The sequence below is a fragment of the Symphalangus syndactylus genome, chromosome 13, assembly GCF_028878055.3.
Source record: "Symphalangus syndactylus isolate Jambi chromosome 13, NHGRI_mSymSyn1-v2.1_pri, whole genome shotgun sequence".
Classification (NCBI taxonomy): domain Eukaryota; kingdom Metazoa; phylum Chordata; class Mammalia; order Primates; family Hylobatidae; genus Symphalangus; species Symphalangus syndactylus.
The window spans coordinates 107,108,115-107,127,999 of record NC_072435.2 but is presented as its reverse complement, the minus strand read 5'-3'; the positions used below and the strand labels follow the sequence as shown (position 1 = coordinate 107,127,999).

Sequence of the window (19,885 nt, the reverse complement as noted above, 5' to 3'; positions counted from 1 at the left end):
GGTATATCTAATTAGTGCATCCATTAAACAAAAGAGATATTTTAGGCCAGGCATGGTGGCTCACACCTGTAATCCCAGCACTTTGGGAGACCGAGGTGGGTGGATCACCTGAGGTCAGGAGTTCGAGACCAGCCTGGCCAACATGGTGAAACCCTGTCTCTGCTAAAAAATACAAAAATTAGCTGGGGCTGGGCGCGGTGGCTCACACCTGTAATCCCAGCACTTTGGGAGGCTGAGGCGGGTAGATCACGAGGTCAGGAGATCGAGACCATCCTTGCTAACACAGTGAAACCCCGTCTCTACTAAAAATACAAAAAAATTAGCTGGGCATGGTGGCGGGCGCCTGTAGTCCCAGCTACTCAGGAGGCTGAGGCAGGAGAATGGCATGAACCCGGGAGGTGGAGCTTGCAGTGAGCGGAGATCGCGCCACTGCACTCCAGCCTGGGCGACAGAGTGAGAATCCGTCTCAAAAAAAAAAAAAAAAAAAAAAAAAAAAAAAAAAAAAATTTGCTAGGCATGTTGGTGGGCGCCTGTAATCTTAGCTACTCGGGAGGCTGAGGCAGGAGATTCCCTTGAACCTGGAAGGCGGAGGTTGCAGGGAGCTGAGATGGTGCCACTGGACTCCAGTCTGGGTGAAAGAGCAAGATTCCATCTCAAAAAAGAAAAAAAGATATTTTTGATGGATTGATAGAAATTTTCTTTTTCTTTTTCTTTTTTGAGACGGGGTCTCACTCTGTCGCCAGGCTGGAGCACAGTGGCGTGATCTCCACTCATTGCAACCTCCACCTCCTGGATTCAAACGATTCTCCTTCCTCAGCCTCCTGAGTAGCTGGGACTACAGGCATGTGCCACTATGCCCAGCTAATTTTTGTATTTTTAGTAGAGACAGGGTTTCACCATGTTGGCCAGGATGGTCTCGATCTCTTAACCTCGTGATCCGCCCACCCGGGCCTCCCAAAGTGCTGGTATTACAGGCATGAGCCACCACATCTGGCCAGAAATTTTCTTGGTCACTTCTGAGACACACAGAGTAATTACCTGTAATATAATTTAATGAATTATGTCAATACATTAAAATATGCTTCATGTGGGCTGGGCACGGTGGCTCACACCTGTAATCCCAGCACTTTGGGAGGCCAAGGTGGGGGTATCACAAAGTCAGGAGACCAAGACCAGCCTGGCTAACACGGTGAAACCTCGTCTACTAAAAATAACAAAAAATTATCTGGGCGTTGTGGTACGCACCTGTAGTCCCAGCTACTCGTGAGGCCGAGGCAGGAGAATCGCTTGAACCTGGGAGGTGGAGGTTGCAGTGAGCCGAGATCACGCCACTGCATTCCAGCTTGGGCAACAGAACGAGACTCTGTCTCAAAAAACAAACAAACAAAAATGCTTCATGTGGCTTAAAATTATATGAGAAGAAAATACCTTTACTGATAGTCATCTGTGATTCCATTTGCCAAATTAAATGTGAAAGCATACTTTTACTGAATACTATATATTCCTTATCGGTTTAGATAGCAGTTTATCTTCACATACAGAAGTTTTAAGTTTACCTTTATTATAGTGCATTTGTCTTTTGTTTTCATCAACCTAAATTATGTTCAATAAATGTTTCTGTTAGATTTTAAGTTAAACAGTTATGTGAAATTCATTTTTCATAATTGTTTTTTAACATATGTCTTTGTTGGTAATTCACGTGTGTGAGTGTAGCTGATTGCCAGATATATAAACTTTCAACCAAAACCATTCTTTGCAGATGCTTTTACTGACTCTGCTATCAGTGCTAAAGTGAATGGCGAACACAAAGAGAAGGACCTGGAGCCCTGGGATGCAGGTGAACTCACAGCCAATGAGGAACTTGAGGCTTTGGAAAATGACGTAGTAAGTAACATCTTTGTAATTAGTGCTAGACTCTGTGGTCAGTGTGGTATACATATGACATCCTGTCACTTGGTTGTAATTTAAGTGTGTTTTTGTTGTTGTTATTGTAGTGAGTGTATTTAGAGCCGCAGGTTTGTTGTGTAACTAGAGACTTTTTCCCAAGCAATATATAAAGAAAAATGTTTGTTATTTTACTTGTAGGGGTTAAGCAGGAGTACTGTCTGTTCTTGTGGATGCTCATGAATTACTTCTTTGTGATTAAAATAAATAATAATAAGCAACTTAAAATTAGAAACCATGGGAAATGCCGGTGTGTTTTGCTTTAACACCCAGCCAAATAAGGTAGCCTAAGGAAAGTGGTGTCTTAATTGTTGACTTCACCTAGAGATGAGGTTGAAGTAGGACATTTTAAGCTTCTTGTCTGAAGAAAAGGTTGTCATTATTAAGATAAATAATTAGGTTACGTTGGAATTAAAGCATTACATAAATTTCTTGGTCTTAAATTGGGATTATTCTCCACAAAATTATTTTATTTCTAAAATGTCTCTTGTCACATACTAGTTTTGCTTCTCTTTTTAATGCATTATCTGTACTTGAAGTGCTTAGCTGGGTATGCTGGCACATGCCTGCAGTCCCAGCTACTTGGGAGGCTGAAGCAGGAGGATTGCTTGAGCCCAGGAGTTGGAGTCTAGCCTGAACGACATAATGAGGCCCCTTCTCTAAGAAATAAAAATAAAAACAAATGCTTAATAAAGACTCTGTCTTTAGGATAGAGAGCATAGAGATACAAAGCAGTCTCTTGCCAAAAATGAGTGTTATGGTAGCAGTATTTGAGTAGAATCTTCCATTCAGTAGAAAGAGAATTTGTAACGTATCTGTGTTTGATGTTTAAGGCATAACAGCTCAATAATGACACTCTTCCTCAGACAGGAAGCCTGAAATGTCCTACTTTGACCTCAAGTCTAGTAATAAAACTGGACATACACAGGCAACATGTCATTAATTCTCAAACTTTAGTGAATCATATATAACCTAATATAATGGTTCTCAAGTCTGTACATCACGTCACCTGTATGAAAAATACGAGGAAACGGAGACTTCTTTCACACTATTGGTGAGGTGGATAAATTGATAGAGGCTTTCTGGAGAGAATCTGGCAATGCTAATCAAAATTTAAAATGCACATACACTTTGTTCCAGGAATTCTACCTCTAGTAATTTATTTTTGCCCTCTTATATCCATAAGACATGCAAATAATTATATGTGAGGATTTTTTTTCCTCTTTCTGCAGAGACAGGGTTTTACCGTGTTGCCCAGGGTGATCTGGAACTCCTGAGCTCAGGTAATCCACCCACCTCAGCCTCCCAAAGTGCTGGGATTACAGGTGTGAGCCATCATGCCCGACCAGGATTTTTTTTTTTCCCAGCATTATTTCTTTTGTTGTTGTTGTTGTTGTTGTTGTTGTTGTTGTTGTTTTGAGAGATGGAGTCTCACTCTGTCACCCAGACTGGAGTGCAGTGGTGCGATCTCGGCTCCCTGTAACTTCCACCTCTTGGGTTCAAGTAATTCTACTGCCTCAGCTTTCCAAGTAGCTGGGACTACAGGTGTGCACCACCACACCCAGCTAATTTTTGTATTTTTAGTAGAGATGGGGTTTCACTATATGTTGGCCAGGCTGGTCTTGAACTCCTGACCTCAGGTGATCTGCCTGTCCTGGCCTCCCAAAGTGCTGAGATTATAGGCGTGAACCACCATGCCTGGCCATAGCATTATTTCTAATAGTGAAAAACTGGAAACATTCTAAGTGTCTGTCAATATAGTATGAGTTAGATTTATGATGTCACCATTCAATTGAAACACTACATATCTACCAAAAAGAATGGTGTTCCAATATGGAAAGATAACTAAGATTTATTAACAGAAAAAGCACATTGCAGAACACTGGGATCCTATTTGATTTTTTTTTTTTTTTTTTTTGAGACAGAGTCTTGCTCTGTCACACTGCAACCTCTGCCTCCCTAGTTCAAGCGATTCTCCTGCCTCAGCCTCCTGAGTAGCTGCCACCATGCCCGGCTAATTTTTGTGTTTTTAGTAGAGACAGGGTTTCACCATGTTTGTCAGGCTGGTCTTGAACTCCTGAACTTGTGATCCACCTGCCTCGGCCTCCCAAAGTGCTGCAATTACTGGCGTGAGCCACCGCACCCGGACATGAATTTTTTTTTTTTTTTTTTAAAAGCTGTTCATATTCTTATTGCCTAGAAGATGTCTGAAATTACACCCAAGAAACTCTTTTTGAGACGGAGTCTTGCTCTGTTGCCCAGGCTGGAGTGCAATGGTGTGATCTCGGCTCACTGCAACCTCTGTCTCCCGGGTTCAAGCGATTCTCCTGCTTCAGCCTCCTGAGTAGCTGGGACTACAAGCGCCCGCCACCACATCTGGCTAATTTTTTGTATTTTTAGTAGAGACGGGGTTTCATTATGTTGGCCAGGCTGGTCCCGAACTCCTAATCTCAGGTGATCCGCCCGCCTTGGCCTCCCAAAGTGCTGGGATTACAGGCATGAGTCACTGCGCCTGGCTGAAACTCTTTTTTTTTTTTTCTTTTGAGATGGAGTCTTGCTCTGTCGCCCAGACTTGAGTGCAGTGGTGCAATCTCAGCTCACTGCAAGCTCCGCCTCCTGGGTTCACGCCATTCTCCTGCCTCAGCCTCCCAAGTAGCTGGGACTACAGGCGCCCGCCACCACACCTGGCTAATTTTTTGTATTTTTAGTAGAGACGGGGTTTCACCATGTAAGCCAGGATGGTCTCAATCTCCTGACTTTGTGATCCTCCTGCCTTGGCCTCCCAAAGTGCTGGGATACCAGGCATGAGCCACCGCGCCCGGCCAAAACTCTTAATAGTAGTTATTTATGCACCCTGGGATTGGAAGACGTTTACTTTTTACTGGATGTCTTTCCATATTGTGTGCTTTTTTTTTTACGTAGGGCATACATTACTTAAGTAATTTTAAAGCCTCCGTAAGTAAGTGCGATTTCCTGCCCATGTGTTTGGCAAAAGGAATTGCCGTGGTGGTAGACGTACATTATAGTCTTACCTGGAGTAGCACAGGAGGACCCAAGGTTAATAGGTGAACTTCAAGGCAAGCCTTAGCATTGAGGTTGCCATCAGCATTGCTTGGTTGATGTGTTCGTTCTTCTGGGATGGATTACAACCTTTACTGGACTTTATACTTTTCACCAGTAAGGCTTTAAAAAAGGAGTTGAAACATTAGAGAAGTAATTATCCAGACAGTAATATTCACTGGTAAATAGTCTTCCAGCCTGTGGCCCAGTTGGTTGATTCTTTTACGTTAAAGAATGAAGCCTCAGCTGCTCTGCCTATGGAGTAGGATTCTTTTATTTACTTTCTTAATAAACTTGCTTGCCCCTGGCTCCCCCCCACCAAAAAAAGAAGGCAGCCTCCCTTTTGCAAATGGTAATTTCCTATAGTTTCCTCGTAGAATTGTGGAGTTACCTATGCTGAGGTTATAGGTTAGGGTATTGAGATCCAGAGTTGCCACTTCTGAGGTCTCACAACTGCTAATGGTAAAACCAGTTCTAAAGCCCAGTTCTTGTGACTTTGTCCAGTGATTGCCTATTCACCGTTTCATGCTGCCTTCCCGTTTGAGCATTCCCAGGAGGAAGGGGAGGTTGCCAGGGACGTAGTACCATGGTCCCACCTTGGAATCGTTGAATATGGGGGAAAACATTGGCTTCTCCCTTCTTTCTCCCAAACATTGGAAATATTTTTGGCTGTTAAAAAGCACCCCTTGTTCCATGTGGAATCCCTTGTTTAAAAGAAGTAAAATATGTACCTCCTGTCCTCCACAGACCTGAGGACCAGTGATCTCAAGAAGGTTACAGGTAAATGTAGATGTCTCTACTGAAAGGTAGCTTTTACAGGTTAGAGAAAAGAAAGAGAACCCTGATCTGAAGGCTATTTTATGAAGTAATTAAAATGTTCTAAACTTTAAAAATAACTGCTCAAATAATTGTGTTGTATAGTTATTTATCAACTGGAGGGGCTGATAAGTATTTTTCTAAAACATTTTTAAGGAAATTTTTTCCTGTTTTCTAATTCGCTAATTTTGCTCAAGTAGTTTGTTAGATATTGTTAATATAGATGTTGGTTATAACTGAATGAAAGGGAACAAATACTTTGTCATTTTGAAAAACAAGCTTCATTTTCTTCTAGTCTAATGGATGGGATCCCAATGATATGTTTCGATATAATGAAGAAAATTATGGTGTAGTGTCTACGTATGATAGCAGTTTATCTTCATATACGTAAGTTTAAAAAGTTTGTTTTTATTTTAGTGCATTTGTCTTTGATTTTCATCAGCTTAATTTATGATGAACAAATGTTTGTTAGTTTTTAAGTTAACCAATTACATGAAATAATTTTTCTCTTATTACCAAGTGTGATAAATTTCCATTAAAAAAAGGGAATAAATGTAGTTTGCCTATACCCTATTTTTATGCTCTAAACAAATTTTGGTTTTGTCTTTTTTTTTTTTCTTTTGAGACGGAATCTCGCTTTGTCGCCAGGCTGGAGTGCTGTGGCGCAATCTCGGCTCACTGCAACCTCTGCATCCCAGGTTCAAGCGATTCTCCTGCCTCAGCCTCCTGAGTAGCTGGGACTGTAGGCGCGTGCCACCATGCCCATCTAGTTTCTTTATTTTTAGTAGAGACGGGGTTTCACCATGTTGGCCAGGATGGTCTCAATCTCTTGACCTCATGATCCACCTGCCTCGGCCTCCCAAAGTGCTGGGATTACAGGTGTGAGCCACCATGCCTGGCCGGTTTTGTCTTTTAAGTTGTTAAAAAATATCTAAATTTGCAAGGGCAGAGATTATGGTGAACAGTTTAACCAGTTTTTGAAATATGTTCCTCTGGAGAAAAGGTAACAGAAAAAAAAGTTAGAATTTTGATTTATAAATACACAGATCACTATAACTTTTAGTTTTAGTTTTGTTTTTGTTTTTACCAGTATTCTAAACTCTAAACTTTCTTAGTAGTTGATTATGACAGATATATAAACTGTGGCTTTAAAGTACTCATTTTGCTTTTCTTTTCCTCATGTTTCAGGGTGCCCTTAGAAAGAGATAACTCAGAAGAATTTTTAAAACGGGAAGCAAGGGCAAACCAGTTAGCAGAAGAAATTGAGTCAAGTGCCCAGTACAAAGCTCGAGTGGCCCTGGAAAATGATGATAGGAGTGAGGAAGAAAAATACACAGCAGTTCAGAGAAATTCCAGTGAACGTGAGGGGCACAGCATAAACACTAGGTATTTAAAGGAAATCATGATGCAGTATTTTGGATACACAACTCAAGGTCTGTGTGAGACGGTGTATTGTTATTATATTTCCTCTTCCTTTAATATAGCTTAGGTAGAGAATGCAAGTAGAATTGGTTTAAGATCTGTTAGAGAAAAGGTTACGGTGATCTTGGAAAATATGCTTTTGAGAGTAAGCTCTGTGGAGCCAAGTGTTGGTATATCACGGTGAGCAATCCAAGATCTTGAAGAGCTCGTTAAAATAGTGATCTGGTGGGGGACACATGTAACAATCACAGCAGTACAATATGATTTGCTTGGTTAAAGGCATGTTCAAAGTACTAGGAACATACAGAATGAGGAGAAGCTAGCATAACCTGTAGAGTCAGAGAAAACCTCACTGAGGAGGTGACATTTTGTGATAAGATAATAGGGTCTTTGACACTCAGAGAAGAGTTGGGAGAAGAATTTATCACCTGATAAAAAGCCATGTACAAGCATGGCTATGTGAGAAAATTTGGCCAGCTCAGGAAAGGGCTGGTTGTTGCATGTGTCTGGAACACAGGATCTGTGTTGGGTGCAGCAGTGGCAGTTGATAGTAGGAACTGAGGTCATTAAAGGACTTGGCATGTCATGCTAAAAAGCACCCTGTTGGAAGGAGATGGGGTGAATAAACCCTGGGGCATTGAGGACTGGCTGAGACGCCCAGAACAGTTAGTGCATTGAAATAGTTCAACTGTGAGAATTTGGTAACCACCTAGTTCAGAGATGAGCCTGAGGTTTATTTGATAACTAAGTGACTTAATGGATATGCTAGTAAGAGAGATAGGAAACATGGAGCAAGTTTGAGGGGAAAAACAGTGACTCCATTTGTGCAGCTAATTGCATATGTGGGGCTTGTGGGTCTTTCATTTATCCATAAACATGTGTTGAGAAATACCTGCTACCTATCTAGTAAAGTAAGAGATGCATCCTCTCTTAAAGGTAATCAGCTTAGAGTCTGGTGATTTGAATTGACATGTCCACTGATAGATGTTGACACTGTGAGACTGGCGGTTCAGTTTGAGGTTTCATCAGCATTGCTGATATTGGAGCCATGAAAAACCAAAGAACAGCCAGTGAGAGAAGAGATCTCAGAGAAAATAAAATTGAGAAAGTGAAAGACAAAAAATGTTGAAGATAGACCAAGATTGATAGAATCAGCCATAGAGAGGTCAAGTGGGATGAGAATGAGCACACATCTGTTAAACTTTGTGCTTAGGAGCAGAATCTAAGGGAAGGGACAGTCCAGAGGTTAGAACTCAGGGTAAGATGGAAGAACAGGGGCATCTGGTAGTGAGGCAGTTTGGTTTAGTGTAGAACCTTTTTGTAACAAGCATTCCCTTCTGTCTAGATGACTTCTAGATATGTTTCATTGGCTTGGTACCTTCTAGAATAAAATGATTTAGAGGATCTCTCATTTTCAGGGAAAATAAATATATTCCTCCTGGACAAAGAAATAGAGAAGTCATATCCTGGGGAAGTGGGAGACAGAATTCACCGCGTATGGGCCAGCCTGGATCGGGCTCCATGCCATCAAGATCCACTTCTCACACTTCAGATTTCAACCCGAATTCTGGTTCAGACCAAAGAGTAGTTAATGGAGGCAAGTATTTTGACCAGACTTGTCAGTATCATTGATAAAATAGTTTTCTAAATACTTAAAATAGTTTACATAACTGATATGAATGTGCACTTTAATGGTTTGGGGAGTAGCTTTCACTTCAGCATTACTTAAAATTGGCTTTTGTGGATATCAAATTAGTAAAACATTGTATACGTTATTGGCATATATATTATTTAGCATGATGAAATATTCATGATGTACTAAGATAAAGTGCTGCATTTAACCCAAGACAATCACTTGGCCAAAAACACTCCACATATAAAGAAATTGGAAACTTTGGGTAGGTTCTCAATTTTAAAAACACTGGATAATAAAATTATTTAGACATAATTTATATGGAAAATTCTAACCTATGTGCAACACTGTGGTTAATATAGATCAATTTTCATTATTTGTTTCTATATTATGCTTACTTCAAGAAAGGATCTGAGGTAACTTATAATACAAGACATGATCAAGAGTCATGTGAAGAAAGTGACTAGAGAAATGTGCTTAATAAACAACAAAAACAACCCTTAGTCTAAGGGTGGATGTTACAGTTTAGCAACTTAAGTAAAAGAAACCTGAATCTTTAGTAGGAAGACATTTTTTACTCTACCTCTAAATCTAGGTTGAATATATCTTGTAGGTTGTGGATCTTTTCCATAAATCAGGGATACTGAACAACAGTTCTATGGATGGTATGGAAATAGTAATAGCAATAGTATGTTACTAACTTTGTGGGAAAAAAGTGGACATTCAATTTTAGCTATTTAAATTTGGAAAGTTAGAAAGATGAAAATAGAGAACACTAAGTTTCCAATTTCATTTGTTTTCATTGAGTCTTTTCTCCAGAATTCCTCTCCAAATGGACACTCTTGAGTATTTTCAGTACTTAATATTGGGGGTGAAATTTCTTTGCTCACTGAGGAAAGATTTTAGCTGTTTATAAACAGAATTCTAAAGTTAAAAAACCTGAAGGGGGCTGAGAAATGTATGGTACTCAAGTGTGTGGAACCCTATGGAGAGGAGACCTGGACTGTTTGATAAGATTAAGGTAAGTGATATGTAATGTTAAATACTAGCTGTATCTTTACCTAGGCATATCTATCAGTATAAATTTATTTGGTGATGACTGCTTTGTAGTTGCAGTATTTATTAAGCAGTCACTTAGATAAGTGTTTAACTGTATAAATTATTTAGAAGGTCTCCCTTTTTCTAGTTTAATGAGGTCAAGACTTTTTTTTTTGAAAGAGCAATGAATATTATCATTTGATACTCCTGTGACTCCAGAAGAGTAATGTTTTATTTCTACTTAAATGGGACTTGCTTAATAAGATTTCAAACTCAGTTTTAGGTTCAAGTGTAAACCTGATGAAAATCATAGATAATTGTAAGGAACCAGCATTTCTAATTGGATATAATAGCTATTGCTTATTTTCGTTATGCCTCAGAGTTAAAACTAATATAGTATATAATCTTATTCCTGAGTAGGAATTATTGTGATTTATTATGTGAAATTATCTAGTGTATGTTATACTCCTTTAAACAACCAGTTACTAAGAAACAGTTATAGAAGCAGGATTAATAGGCAAAGTCTTAACTGTCTTCTTCAATAGTGTGTGTAGATCCTAATTAACCCTTTGGGAACGTGTATTCATTTAAAGAGACTTAATCTTAAGGAGGTTAAAGTAAAATGTGAATTTATGTCAGTTAAGTTATGCTAAAACTTATCACAAATCAAATGACTGTCCTCAAAGGGTTAAAATGTACAAGAAATCATTTTTGTCATTTTACTTTTTTTCTGTTTACTTTTTTCCCTCATTTTTTTCTTTAGTTTTTATACTTTCCTTCATATCATTTGTTCTGTCAGGTGTTCCCTGGCCATCGCCTTGCCCATCTCCTTCCTCTCGCCCACCTTCTCGCTACCAGTCAGGTCCCAACTCTCTTCCACCTCGGGCAGCCACCCCTACACGGCCGCCCTCCAGGCCCCCCTCGCGGCCATCCAGACCCCCGTCTCACCCCTCTGCTCATGGTTCTCCAGCTCCTGTCTCTACTATGCCTAAACGCATGTCTTCAGAAGGTACAATACCACAATTTGTTCATGTTTTTGTTTGTCTTTGTTTAACTCCTATGTGAGTTTATAATTACAAAATAGTTTCCTCTTCATTATTTAATAACCTATAATTTCTGTGTTTTAACTTTAGTTTATTAAAACTATTTCTATTAACCTTTTGTTCATTAGAGAGAAATTTGATAAATGTTGTGTGAAGCTATAAACTCTCTTGAATTGTTGTTAAAAAGGGGGTTTATCTCTGCCTGATAATTATGCTTCTTTACAGCCCCAGAAGGGTCTGCCCCACAGCCTTCCCCCTCCTTATTCACACTGTATATGGTAGTTAAACAAATGAACTTTCTTCAGCCCGTCTTGAACTTAGGTTCATTTTATAGCTCTTTGGCCAAGGTCCTAGTGAACCTTCCTGTTGGCCATAGGCAGGGATAGTGTTTTCCGGGTCCTTTTTGAGAGTGACAGCCCATATAGCTGACTTTGTGTGTCTGCCCTTAGATTAAAGTAGTTTGATTTTTAGAATGCCAGAAGAATTCTAAATTTAACTGAGTGATTTTTTTTTTAAATTAGCTTTGCAATCTTACATAGTGAAAGGCCACTTTAATCTGGGAGAAGTTGTTGATCTGAGATAAAATTATTGATAAAAACGACATGAATTTGAATATTTAGCTATTTTTTTCCTCGTCAAAAATAAGAATAAAATCTTGTAATTCTTATTCAGTATTTGGCGCTAAATCCATCATTGCCACATATCAAATACATGGATATGTTGTAGAAAGGTGGCATTCTAATTTAAATGCCACCCATATATTGAAAACCTGTTTTCTGAATCATAATGTCCTTTTGATACTAGTTCTGAATATTTGTGTTAAAATTTTAATCTGATTTGTTCATTAAAATTAGTTAATATTGCTTATGTTGGGACTAATAAAGTTTTCTGCACAAAATGTGTTTCTCCTGCATATTGGCTACTTTTAAATAAATTGTTACCATCTAAGCTGGTAGATCATATGACTTTGACTGAAGCATCTAACCTTGAAGAGCAAGTTCCACTGATTTTCAAGGTGACTTCTTTGCTCGAAAGGGCCTTAATAGTGGTCACTAAATGCAAAGTTCTGTTGATATTTCTCTTGCAGTCCATCATTTGAATAAATGATGTTTATTTAATGAGAATATATTAAATAAAACATGATCATTAATGACTATGAGCATCTTTATTACATTAAAATTTAAGGACTGCTCATGGACTAACCACACAGAAATACACCTTCTGCATCATTCAGAGATGTTGAATATTTCCATTTGAAAATTATAGTGTATAACATTAGCATTCTTCTAAAGATCATGTTCATGTTTAAATTCCTGTTGGAAGCCAGGCATGGTGGCTAACGCCTCTGTAATCTCAGCACTTTGGGAGGCTGAGGCAGGTGGATCACTTGAGGTCAGGAGTTTGAGACCAGCCTGGCCAACATGGTGAAACCTCGTTTCTACTAAAAATACCCAGCTACTTGGGAGGCTGAGGCAGAAGAATCACTTGAACCTGGGAGGCAGAGGTTGCAGTGAGTTGAGATCGTACCACTGCACTCCAGCCTGGGCGACAGAGAGAGACTCTGTCTTAAAAAAATAAAAATAAAATAATAAATCTATTGGCAACATACATTAATTTGAAGTTCTAAAGAGTTTGGCAGCAGGGTGAGAGAGTGAGGAGATTTGGCTTTGACATTAGGAAAGTTTTTGCTTGGTGTTAACACCAGTAGGCTTCTCTGATGAGGGCCATTCTTTCCACTCTTCTTACCTAATAGATTGGTCTAATGCACAGTAGACTGATTTAGAAAGAGTAGTCACTAGTGGCATGGCAGAATCAATAATGTAGAATTTTGACAATTCATGTAGTGCTGATTTCTCCCCCAAATGTCAGTTATTTTGGTCATCTATTAATAGACTAATACAAGTCATCCCTTTAATAGAATTTTCAGCTCACAGCCTGCTAAGCCTAAGAAACTGGTTACAGGTTACTGCTTACTGTTTTAAGCCGAGTTTTAAAATTGATGATCATGATAGAAGAGATAAATAAACTAAAATTTTAGAGAAATTTAAGAAGGGCATGTACATAGATTTTAGTAGTATCGGGGTGTATAGGGATTAATAGTCTTCTGTTTAATTTTTTTTTTCTAATTTTAGAAGTAATGCAGAAAATTTGGGGCAGGGAAAGAGGTAAAATATATGGAAAGTTAAAAATATTTTATCATGTAGTCATAATTTCTAGTAACATATTTCTTTACGAATAAGACATAGTATAAAGGGAAATAATACAATTTATTTATAAAACTTTGTGGCATTCCACAAAATAATTCTGAAAGAACTAGTATGGCCAAAAAAATACGTATGGTGTTTTTTTTTTTTTTTTTTCTATTTTTAACCAAGGAGAAACTGTAGAGTGATTGAGTGTGTGTGCGTCTGTGTGTGGATGGGTGTATTTAGCAGAAAAGTAGTACTGATGAACATCATGGCATTTATGTGATGTTCACTTGTTTCTTCCTTAGGGCCTCCAAGGATGTCCCCAAAGGCCCAGCGACATCCTCGAAATCACAGAGTTTCTGCTGGGAGGGGTTCCATATCCAGTGGCCTAGAATTTGTATCCCACAACCCAACCAGTGAAGCAGCTACTCCTCCAGTAGCAAGGACCAGTCCCTCGGGGGGAACGTGGTCATCAGTGGTCAGTGGGGGTAGGTAACACTTGGGCATAATGACGGTACTCATTTTGTCATTACACTAGATGTAAAGAGGGCTGAGCTACAACTCTGTTTGAGGAAGTGTAAGTATGTATATGTTAAAAATAGTAGAATCACCAGGAATTGGGAAACCCATATTTTTATTCTGGGCTCTACCACTTATTCATCATATATTAAAGCAAGTCAAACACTCATTCTGAAGTTGATATCTCTCAGTGAGTAAAGTGTTAATAATTCTTGCCTAGTCTACATTATGGGATTGTGATGAGATTCCTATAAGGTTCATAAATACAGATATGTTATAAAACCACAAAGTTTTGTAACGTACCTCTCTAATATGAGGCAAACACAGTATGTAACACTATTTGGAGGGACCGTATTTCCTTATCTTTTTAGCAGCTTTGTTTATCAGTACATTCTATAAACATTTATTTTTGGCTTACATTGTAGTGTGTTTCTATGACATCTGTATATGGCACTAATTCCCAACTATATTTCCATAATAAGGAATATCAAATAGAAATGAAGGGTCCAAGTTTTATCTGTGATTAGCATAAGGAATATGCTGACAGCAGCTATAAAAGTATAAAAATTAGGCTGGGTGTGGTGGCTCACACCTGTAATCCCAGCACTTTGGGAGGCCAAGGTGGGTGGATCACGAGGTCAGGAGATCGAGACCATCCTGGCTAACACGGTGAAACCCTGTCCCTACTAAAAGTACAAAAAAAACTAGCCAGGCATGGTGGCAGGTGCCTGTAGTCCCAGCTACTTACTGAGGCAGGAGAATGGCGTGAACTCGGGAAGCAGAGCTTGCAGTTAGCTGAGATCACGCCATTGCACTCCAGCCTGGGCAACAGAGCAAGACTCTGTCTCAAAAAAAAAAAAAAAAAAAAGTATAAAAATTAGACGCTGACACGATTTTACAATAAGGCTGACTGCTTTTGCTACTTTGCCAATCAGTCCTTAGTGCTTTGTTCCCATAACTGTGGTGAGCAAGAGCTTACAAAGAATACTTAAAAAAAAAAAAAAACTTAGTCTATTTTAATCAGTCCATAGAACCTTTAAAAGAAACAAGATTGGCCAGTTGCTGTGGCTCATGCCTGTAATCTCAGCACTTTGGGAGGCCGAGGTGGGTGAATCACTTGAGGTCAGGAGTTCAAGACCGGCCTGACCAACATGGTGAAACCCCATCTCTACTAAAAATACAAAATTAGCTGAGTGTGGTGGCTATTTGAGAGGCTGAGGCAGGAGAATCGTTTGAACCCAGGAGGTGAAGGTTGCAGTGAGCCAAGATCGCACCATTGCACTCCAGTCTGGGTGACAAGAGTGAAACTCTATCTCAAAAAAAAGAAAAAAGAAACAAGATCTTCAAGCTTAAGGAAACAAAAACAAAACCCAGCTGTGGTAAATCTGTTTTTAGTTGCATTACATTTCTGCTCAGCTTCATGTGATGCACATTCATGTAATTGTACCATAAATTCCTTTGTACTTTTTATTTTCTTCCTTGGTCTTCAATTATCTTAAGACTACCAAGAAAACAAAAATTTTAAAAATCTTCAGCCGGTCAGGCGCAGTGGCTCACGCCTGTAATCCCAGCACTTTGGGAGGCTGAGGCGGGCGGATCACGAGGCCAGGAGTTCAACACCAGCCTGGCTAACAGGGTGAAACGCTGTCTCTACTAAAAATACAAAAATTAGCTGGGTATTGTGGCACGTTTTTGTAATCCCAGCTGCTCGGGAGGCTGAGGCAGGAGAATTGCTTGAACCGGGACCCGGGAGATGTAGGTTGCAGTGAGCAGAGACCGTGCCACTGCACTCCAGCCTGGGCTACAGAGCGAGACTCCATTCAAAAAAAAAAAATCTGCTTCAGCTATTCTGTTAATCTTTTGACATTACTTAGATGGTCTGGAAATAAATTTTGAGAATAACATGATTAGAAGTGAGAGAGTATAAGCATAGTTTTGGAGATACACTCAGAATAGCATTATAGATTTGCTGTTTTTACTAATTGGAAAAATGGCAGTTGCTGAATAATAGTTTTCTTCCATGACCCTTGTGACTTTAAAAAAAAAAAAAAAACACTGAAATGAAATAATCGAACCATTTTCTCTAAACCTTTGAATCTGAGCTCTGCAGATAGGTATAATGGTATATGAAACCTATTAGATACATACTTGGAAGTCATATGGGATACAAACCCTGCTTTTATCTTCCCCTTTTGACTAACTTGGGTCTCAAGTTTCCTTAATTACTGCACAGTGGACCTTGATGTTGCTATAAAGAATGTATAGGGCTGGGCATGGTGGCTCATGCCTGTAATCCCAGCACTTTGGGAGGCCAAGGTAGGCAGATCACCTGAGGTCAGGAGTTTGAGACCAGCCTGGCCAGCATGGTGAAACCCCGTCTCTACTAAAAACACAAAAAAATTAGCTGGGTGTGGTGGCAAGTGCCTTTAATTCCAGCTACTCCAGAAGCTGAGGCAGGAGAATCACTTCATACATTTAGTTAGGAGAGAAAATCATACTTATGTGTTAGTAATTGCTGCTGTTCTTCATATACTTGTAGTTTTGATTGCCAGCAAATTCCTAACATTTTGGAAAAGAAAACAGTAATGGGATAAAGGGTAAGGGCTGGAGAGGACTGTTTTACCTAGATCTTCAGAGAAGCCTGAAGCCTCTTTTAGGAAGTAACATTTGAACTGAGAATGTAATAAATAAATTTTCCCTTTCTTCTAGTTCCAAGATTATCCCCTAAAACTCATAGACCCAGGTCTCCCAGACAGAACAGTATTGGAAATACCCCCAGTGGGCCAGTTCTTGCTTCTCCCCAAGCTGGTATTATTCCAACTGAAGCTGTTGCCATGCCTATTCCTGCCGCATCTCCTACGCCTGCTAGTCCTGCATCGAACAGAGCTGTTACCCCTTCTAGTGAGGGTACGTAACAAAGGGCTTCTGGATCCATAATCTCAGCTGTGAAATTGAATGTTGGAGGGTAACATTATATGAAAAAATTCTAGGTTATTTTTATTCATAGACAAGTATTTTTAGTGCACATTTAAAAGTTTATGTAAATTTTGATGTTGTTTAATACTACTAATTTAATATAATGTCTGTGTTACAAAGGTTAATATTCCTGGGTGACAGATACCTACCTAAATAAAATTATTGGTGTTTCATATGACATCTGCAAAGGAAAAAAGCCTCTATTTAAATGAAAGCATTATTTTCCAAAAACATAGGAAATCAAAATTATTGTTCAGTGTTTTCTTGTTTTGCTTTTCTAACTTCTCTGAATTTTTTTAAAAAAATTGTTTTCTAGCTAAAGATTCCAGGCTTCAAGATCAGAGGCAGAACTCTCCTGCAGGGAATAAAGAAAATATTAAGCCCAATGAAACATCACCTAGCTTCTCAAAAGCTGAAAACAAAGGTTAGAGTTTAAAGAGTCATTAGGCTTAACTGTAGGATAGGAAGAAGTATGTCTACTTTCATGCCCATACAGAATATTTTTGTTCAACATTTCGTCTTACTATTGTGATAGATAAATGTATTGCTTGACAAATTCCAAAATCCAAATTTAATGTTTGAAATTATTTTTTGATCTTATATCTTATTCTAATTTCTATCATCTCATACTAAAAAGAATGTGATGTTAAAGTTTAAAAATAAACCTGTGTCTAACAGTTCTTAATTTTACAGGTATATCACCAGTTGTTTCTGAACATAGAAAACAGATTGATGATTTAAAGAAATTTAAGAATGATTTTAGGGTAAGTATTGTACTAACTGATGAACTTGAGTTTTAAAAAATAAACATTACTGAAGATTTATCTGTTTATAAAAATGCGTTATATATACAGTCAGAAACATCAAACCATATATGTAGAAAGCAGAACATTTTTAAAGTGGTCTTTGCCTATCCTTTAAGTGGGATAACTAAAATCATGAGATTTGGTAACAACAATATATAGGTATCAAATGAGAGTATAGCCCTGACATTTGAAACCACCATAGCACAGCTTACTATTTGATGGTCATTTGATTACTTTGTTCAATGAAGCTAGATATTAGTAGAGCAAGGCCAAGTCATTAATAATCTAGTGTGGCAAATGGAAGATGTACTGGACTCTGGTGTTCTGAGGTAGTTGGAGATTTATACTTTGTACACAAATATATTGTGGTCAGAATCTTTCTGTAACATTATTTCTCTATCTTAGCACAGACTTTGCTTAACATCTCTCCTTGATTGTCATTTCATTCTTTTGCACGTTATTTACTATAGATATCAAGGTAGATTTTGAGACCAACCAAGAAATCTTCTTGAAACTTAGCTTCTTAGAAAGGAAAATCTAAATACCAGCCTCTTAAAAAAAGTAGCTGAATTAAAGGATGAGTGAATCAAAGGCAAAGGTAGCCTTTCCTCAGCCTGTGTTTTAGCTTTCTAAGTGTTAACAATAGCTTCATTCTTGACTTATTGGTAACATTCAAAATACTTATTATTTCATACTTCAGCACATGTATCTATTCAGTTTTAATGCTATTAACAGTTGTTAAGTTTTAATTTGTTGACAGGCATGGTGGCTCACGCCTGTAATCCTAGCACTTTGGGAGGCCGAGGTGGGCAGATCACCTAAGGTCAGGAGTTCGAGACCAGCCTGGTCAACATGGTGAAACCCTGTCTTGACCAAAAATAGAAAAATTAGCTAGGCATGGTGGCACGTGCCTGTAATCTCAGCTACTCGGGAGGCTGAGGCAGGAGAATCGCTTGAACCCAGGAGACAGAGGTTGCAGTGAGCCGAGATCATGCCACTCTACTCCATCCTGGGCGACAGAGCAAGACTGCGTTTCAAAAAAAAAAGTTTTTCAATTTGTTAAACAATACTTAACACGTACAAATGATACAAAGAATATTGAATATGATCATGTGCCCACTACTCAGCTTAGTAAATAAAGCATTCTAACACAGTTAAACTCCTCTTATGTATTTGCCCCTCCTCAGCTGCTTCCCCCTCTTCCCTTCCAAAAGGAAGGGTTTCTTTTCTGTGCAGTTCTTTATATTTATACTGCATATGAATATATCTGTGAGCAATAGATGATATTTTGCATAATCTTAAATTTGCTATAAATGATGTCTTGCTGTAGGTATTCTTCCCCATTTGAATTTTTTTCCTCAGCATTAGCATTATTTTTTTTAACATCATTCAGTCTCCTCTTATACTACACTTGGATTGAATTTACTATCTCATGAAGAAAAAACATTTTTACTTTGAAGCATGTGAATTAGCAAGTTTTTGTAACAGCTTTATTGAGATATAATTTACATATATAAATCAACTGTTTAAAGTGTATACATCAGTGGTTTTTAATGAGATGTAATTTACGTATATAAATCAGCCTTTTAAAGTGTATAAATCAGTGATTTTTAAAATATTCACAGTGTTGTACAACCATCTCCTCAGTTGATTTTAAAACATACTCTTCACCCCCAAAAGAAACCCCATGCCCAGTTTAGCAGTTGTTCCACGTTTGCCTCCAGCCCTTCTCTTTCCCCTACTCCCAACACTAAGCAACCATTAATCTATTTTCTGTCTCTATGGATGGGCTTATTTGGGGCAAATTCCATTTCATACAAATGGGATAATAAAATATGTGGCTTTTATGACTGGCTTCTTTCACTTAGGGTAGTGTTATAAAGGTTCATCCATGTTGGAGCATGTTTCAGTACTTCATTTCTTTTTTGTGACTGACTATTAATATTCCTTGATGTGGATAATACCACATTTTGTTTATCCATTCATCAGTTTGTAGCTATTTGTGGTGTTCTCACTATTTGACTGTTCCGAATAACACTGCCACAAACATGAGTATGCAGTTTTTTTCTCGTCCTATGTTTTCATTTCTTTCGTGTACCTACCTAGGAGTTGAATTGCTGGGTCATATGGCAACTGTGTTTAACCTTTTGAGGAACTACCAAACTATTTGCCAAGATATCTACACTATTTTACATTCCCACCAGCAGGGTACGAGGGTTTCTGTTTCTCCACATCCTTGCTAACACTTATTGTCTTGTCTTTTTTGATTATAGTCATCCTTGTGGGTGTGAAGTGTTAACCTCATTGTGGCTTTAGTGTGCAGTTCTTTCATGGCTAATGATGTTGAACATCTTTTGTGTTTATTGGCCATTTATATATCTTCTTTGGATTGATGTCTGTTCAAATCTTTACCCATTTTAAAAATTGAGTTGTCTTTTT

The 19,885-nt window shown here is 38.5% G+C and overlaps 1 protein-coding gene across 29 annotated transcripts in view; it reads left to right on the top strand.

Annotated features, from left to right (window-relative positions):
• The window catches only part of ATXN2 (ataxin 2), a 149,340-nt gene that overhangs the window by 75,465 nt on the left and 53,990 nt on the right, over positions 1–19,885 (top strand). For 20 of the 29 annotated variants that reach the window (XM_055238700.2, XM_063614410.1, XM_063614406.1 and 17 more), the window contains 9 exons: positions 1,760–1,884; positions 6,116–6,207; positions 7,009–7,206; positions 8,661–8,839; positions 10,713–10,922; positions 13,451–13,633; positions 16,374–16,571; positions 16,957–17,064; positions 17,334–17,404. In XM_055238700.2, the coding sequence (XP_055094675.1) occupies positions 1,760–1,884; positions 6,116–6,207; positions 7,009–7,206; positions 8,661–8,839; positions 10,713–10,922; positions 13,451–13,633; positions 16,374–16,571; positions 16,957–17,064; positions 17,334–17,404 (1,364 nt within the window). The remainder of the gene's footprint in view (positions 1–1,759; positions 1,885–6,115; positions 6,208–7,008; positions 7,207–8,660; positions 8,840–10,712; positions 10,923–13,450; positions 13,634–16,373; positions 16,572–16,956; positions 17,065–17,333; positions 17,405–19,885) is intronic. The other 9 variants (XM_063614420.1, XM_063614422.1, XM_063614421.1 and 6 more) reach the window with 1 other exon arrangement.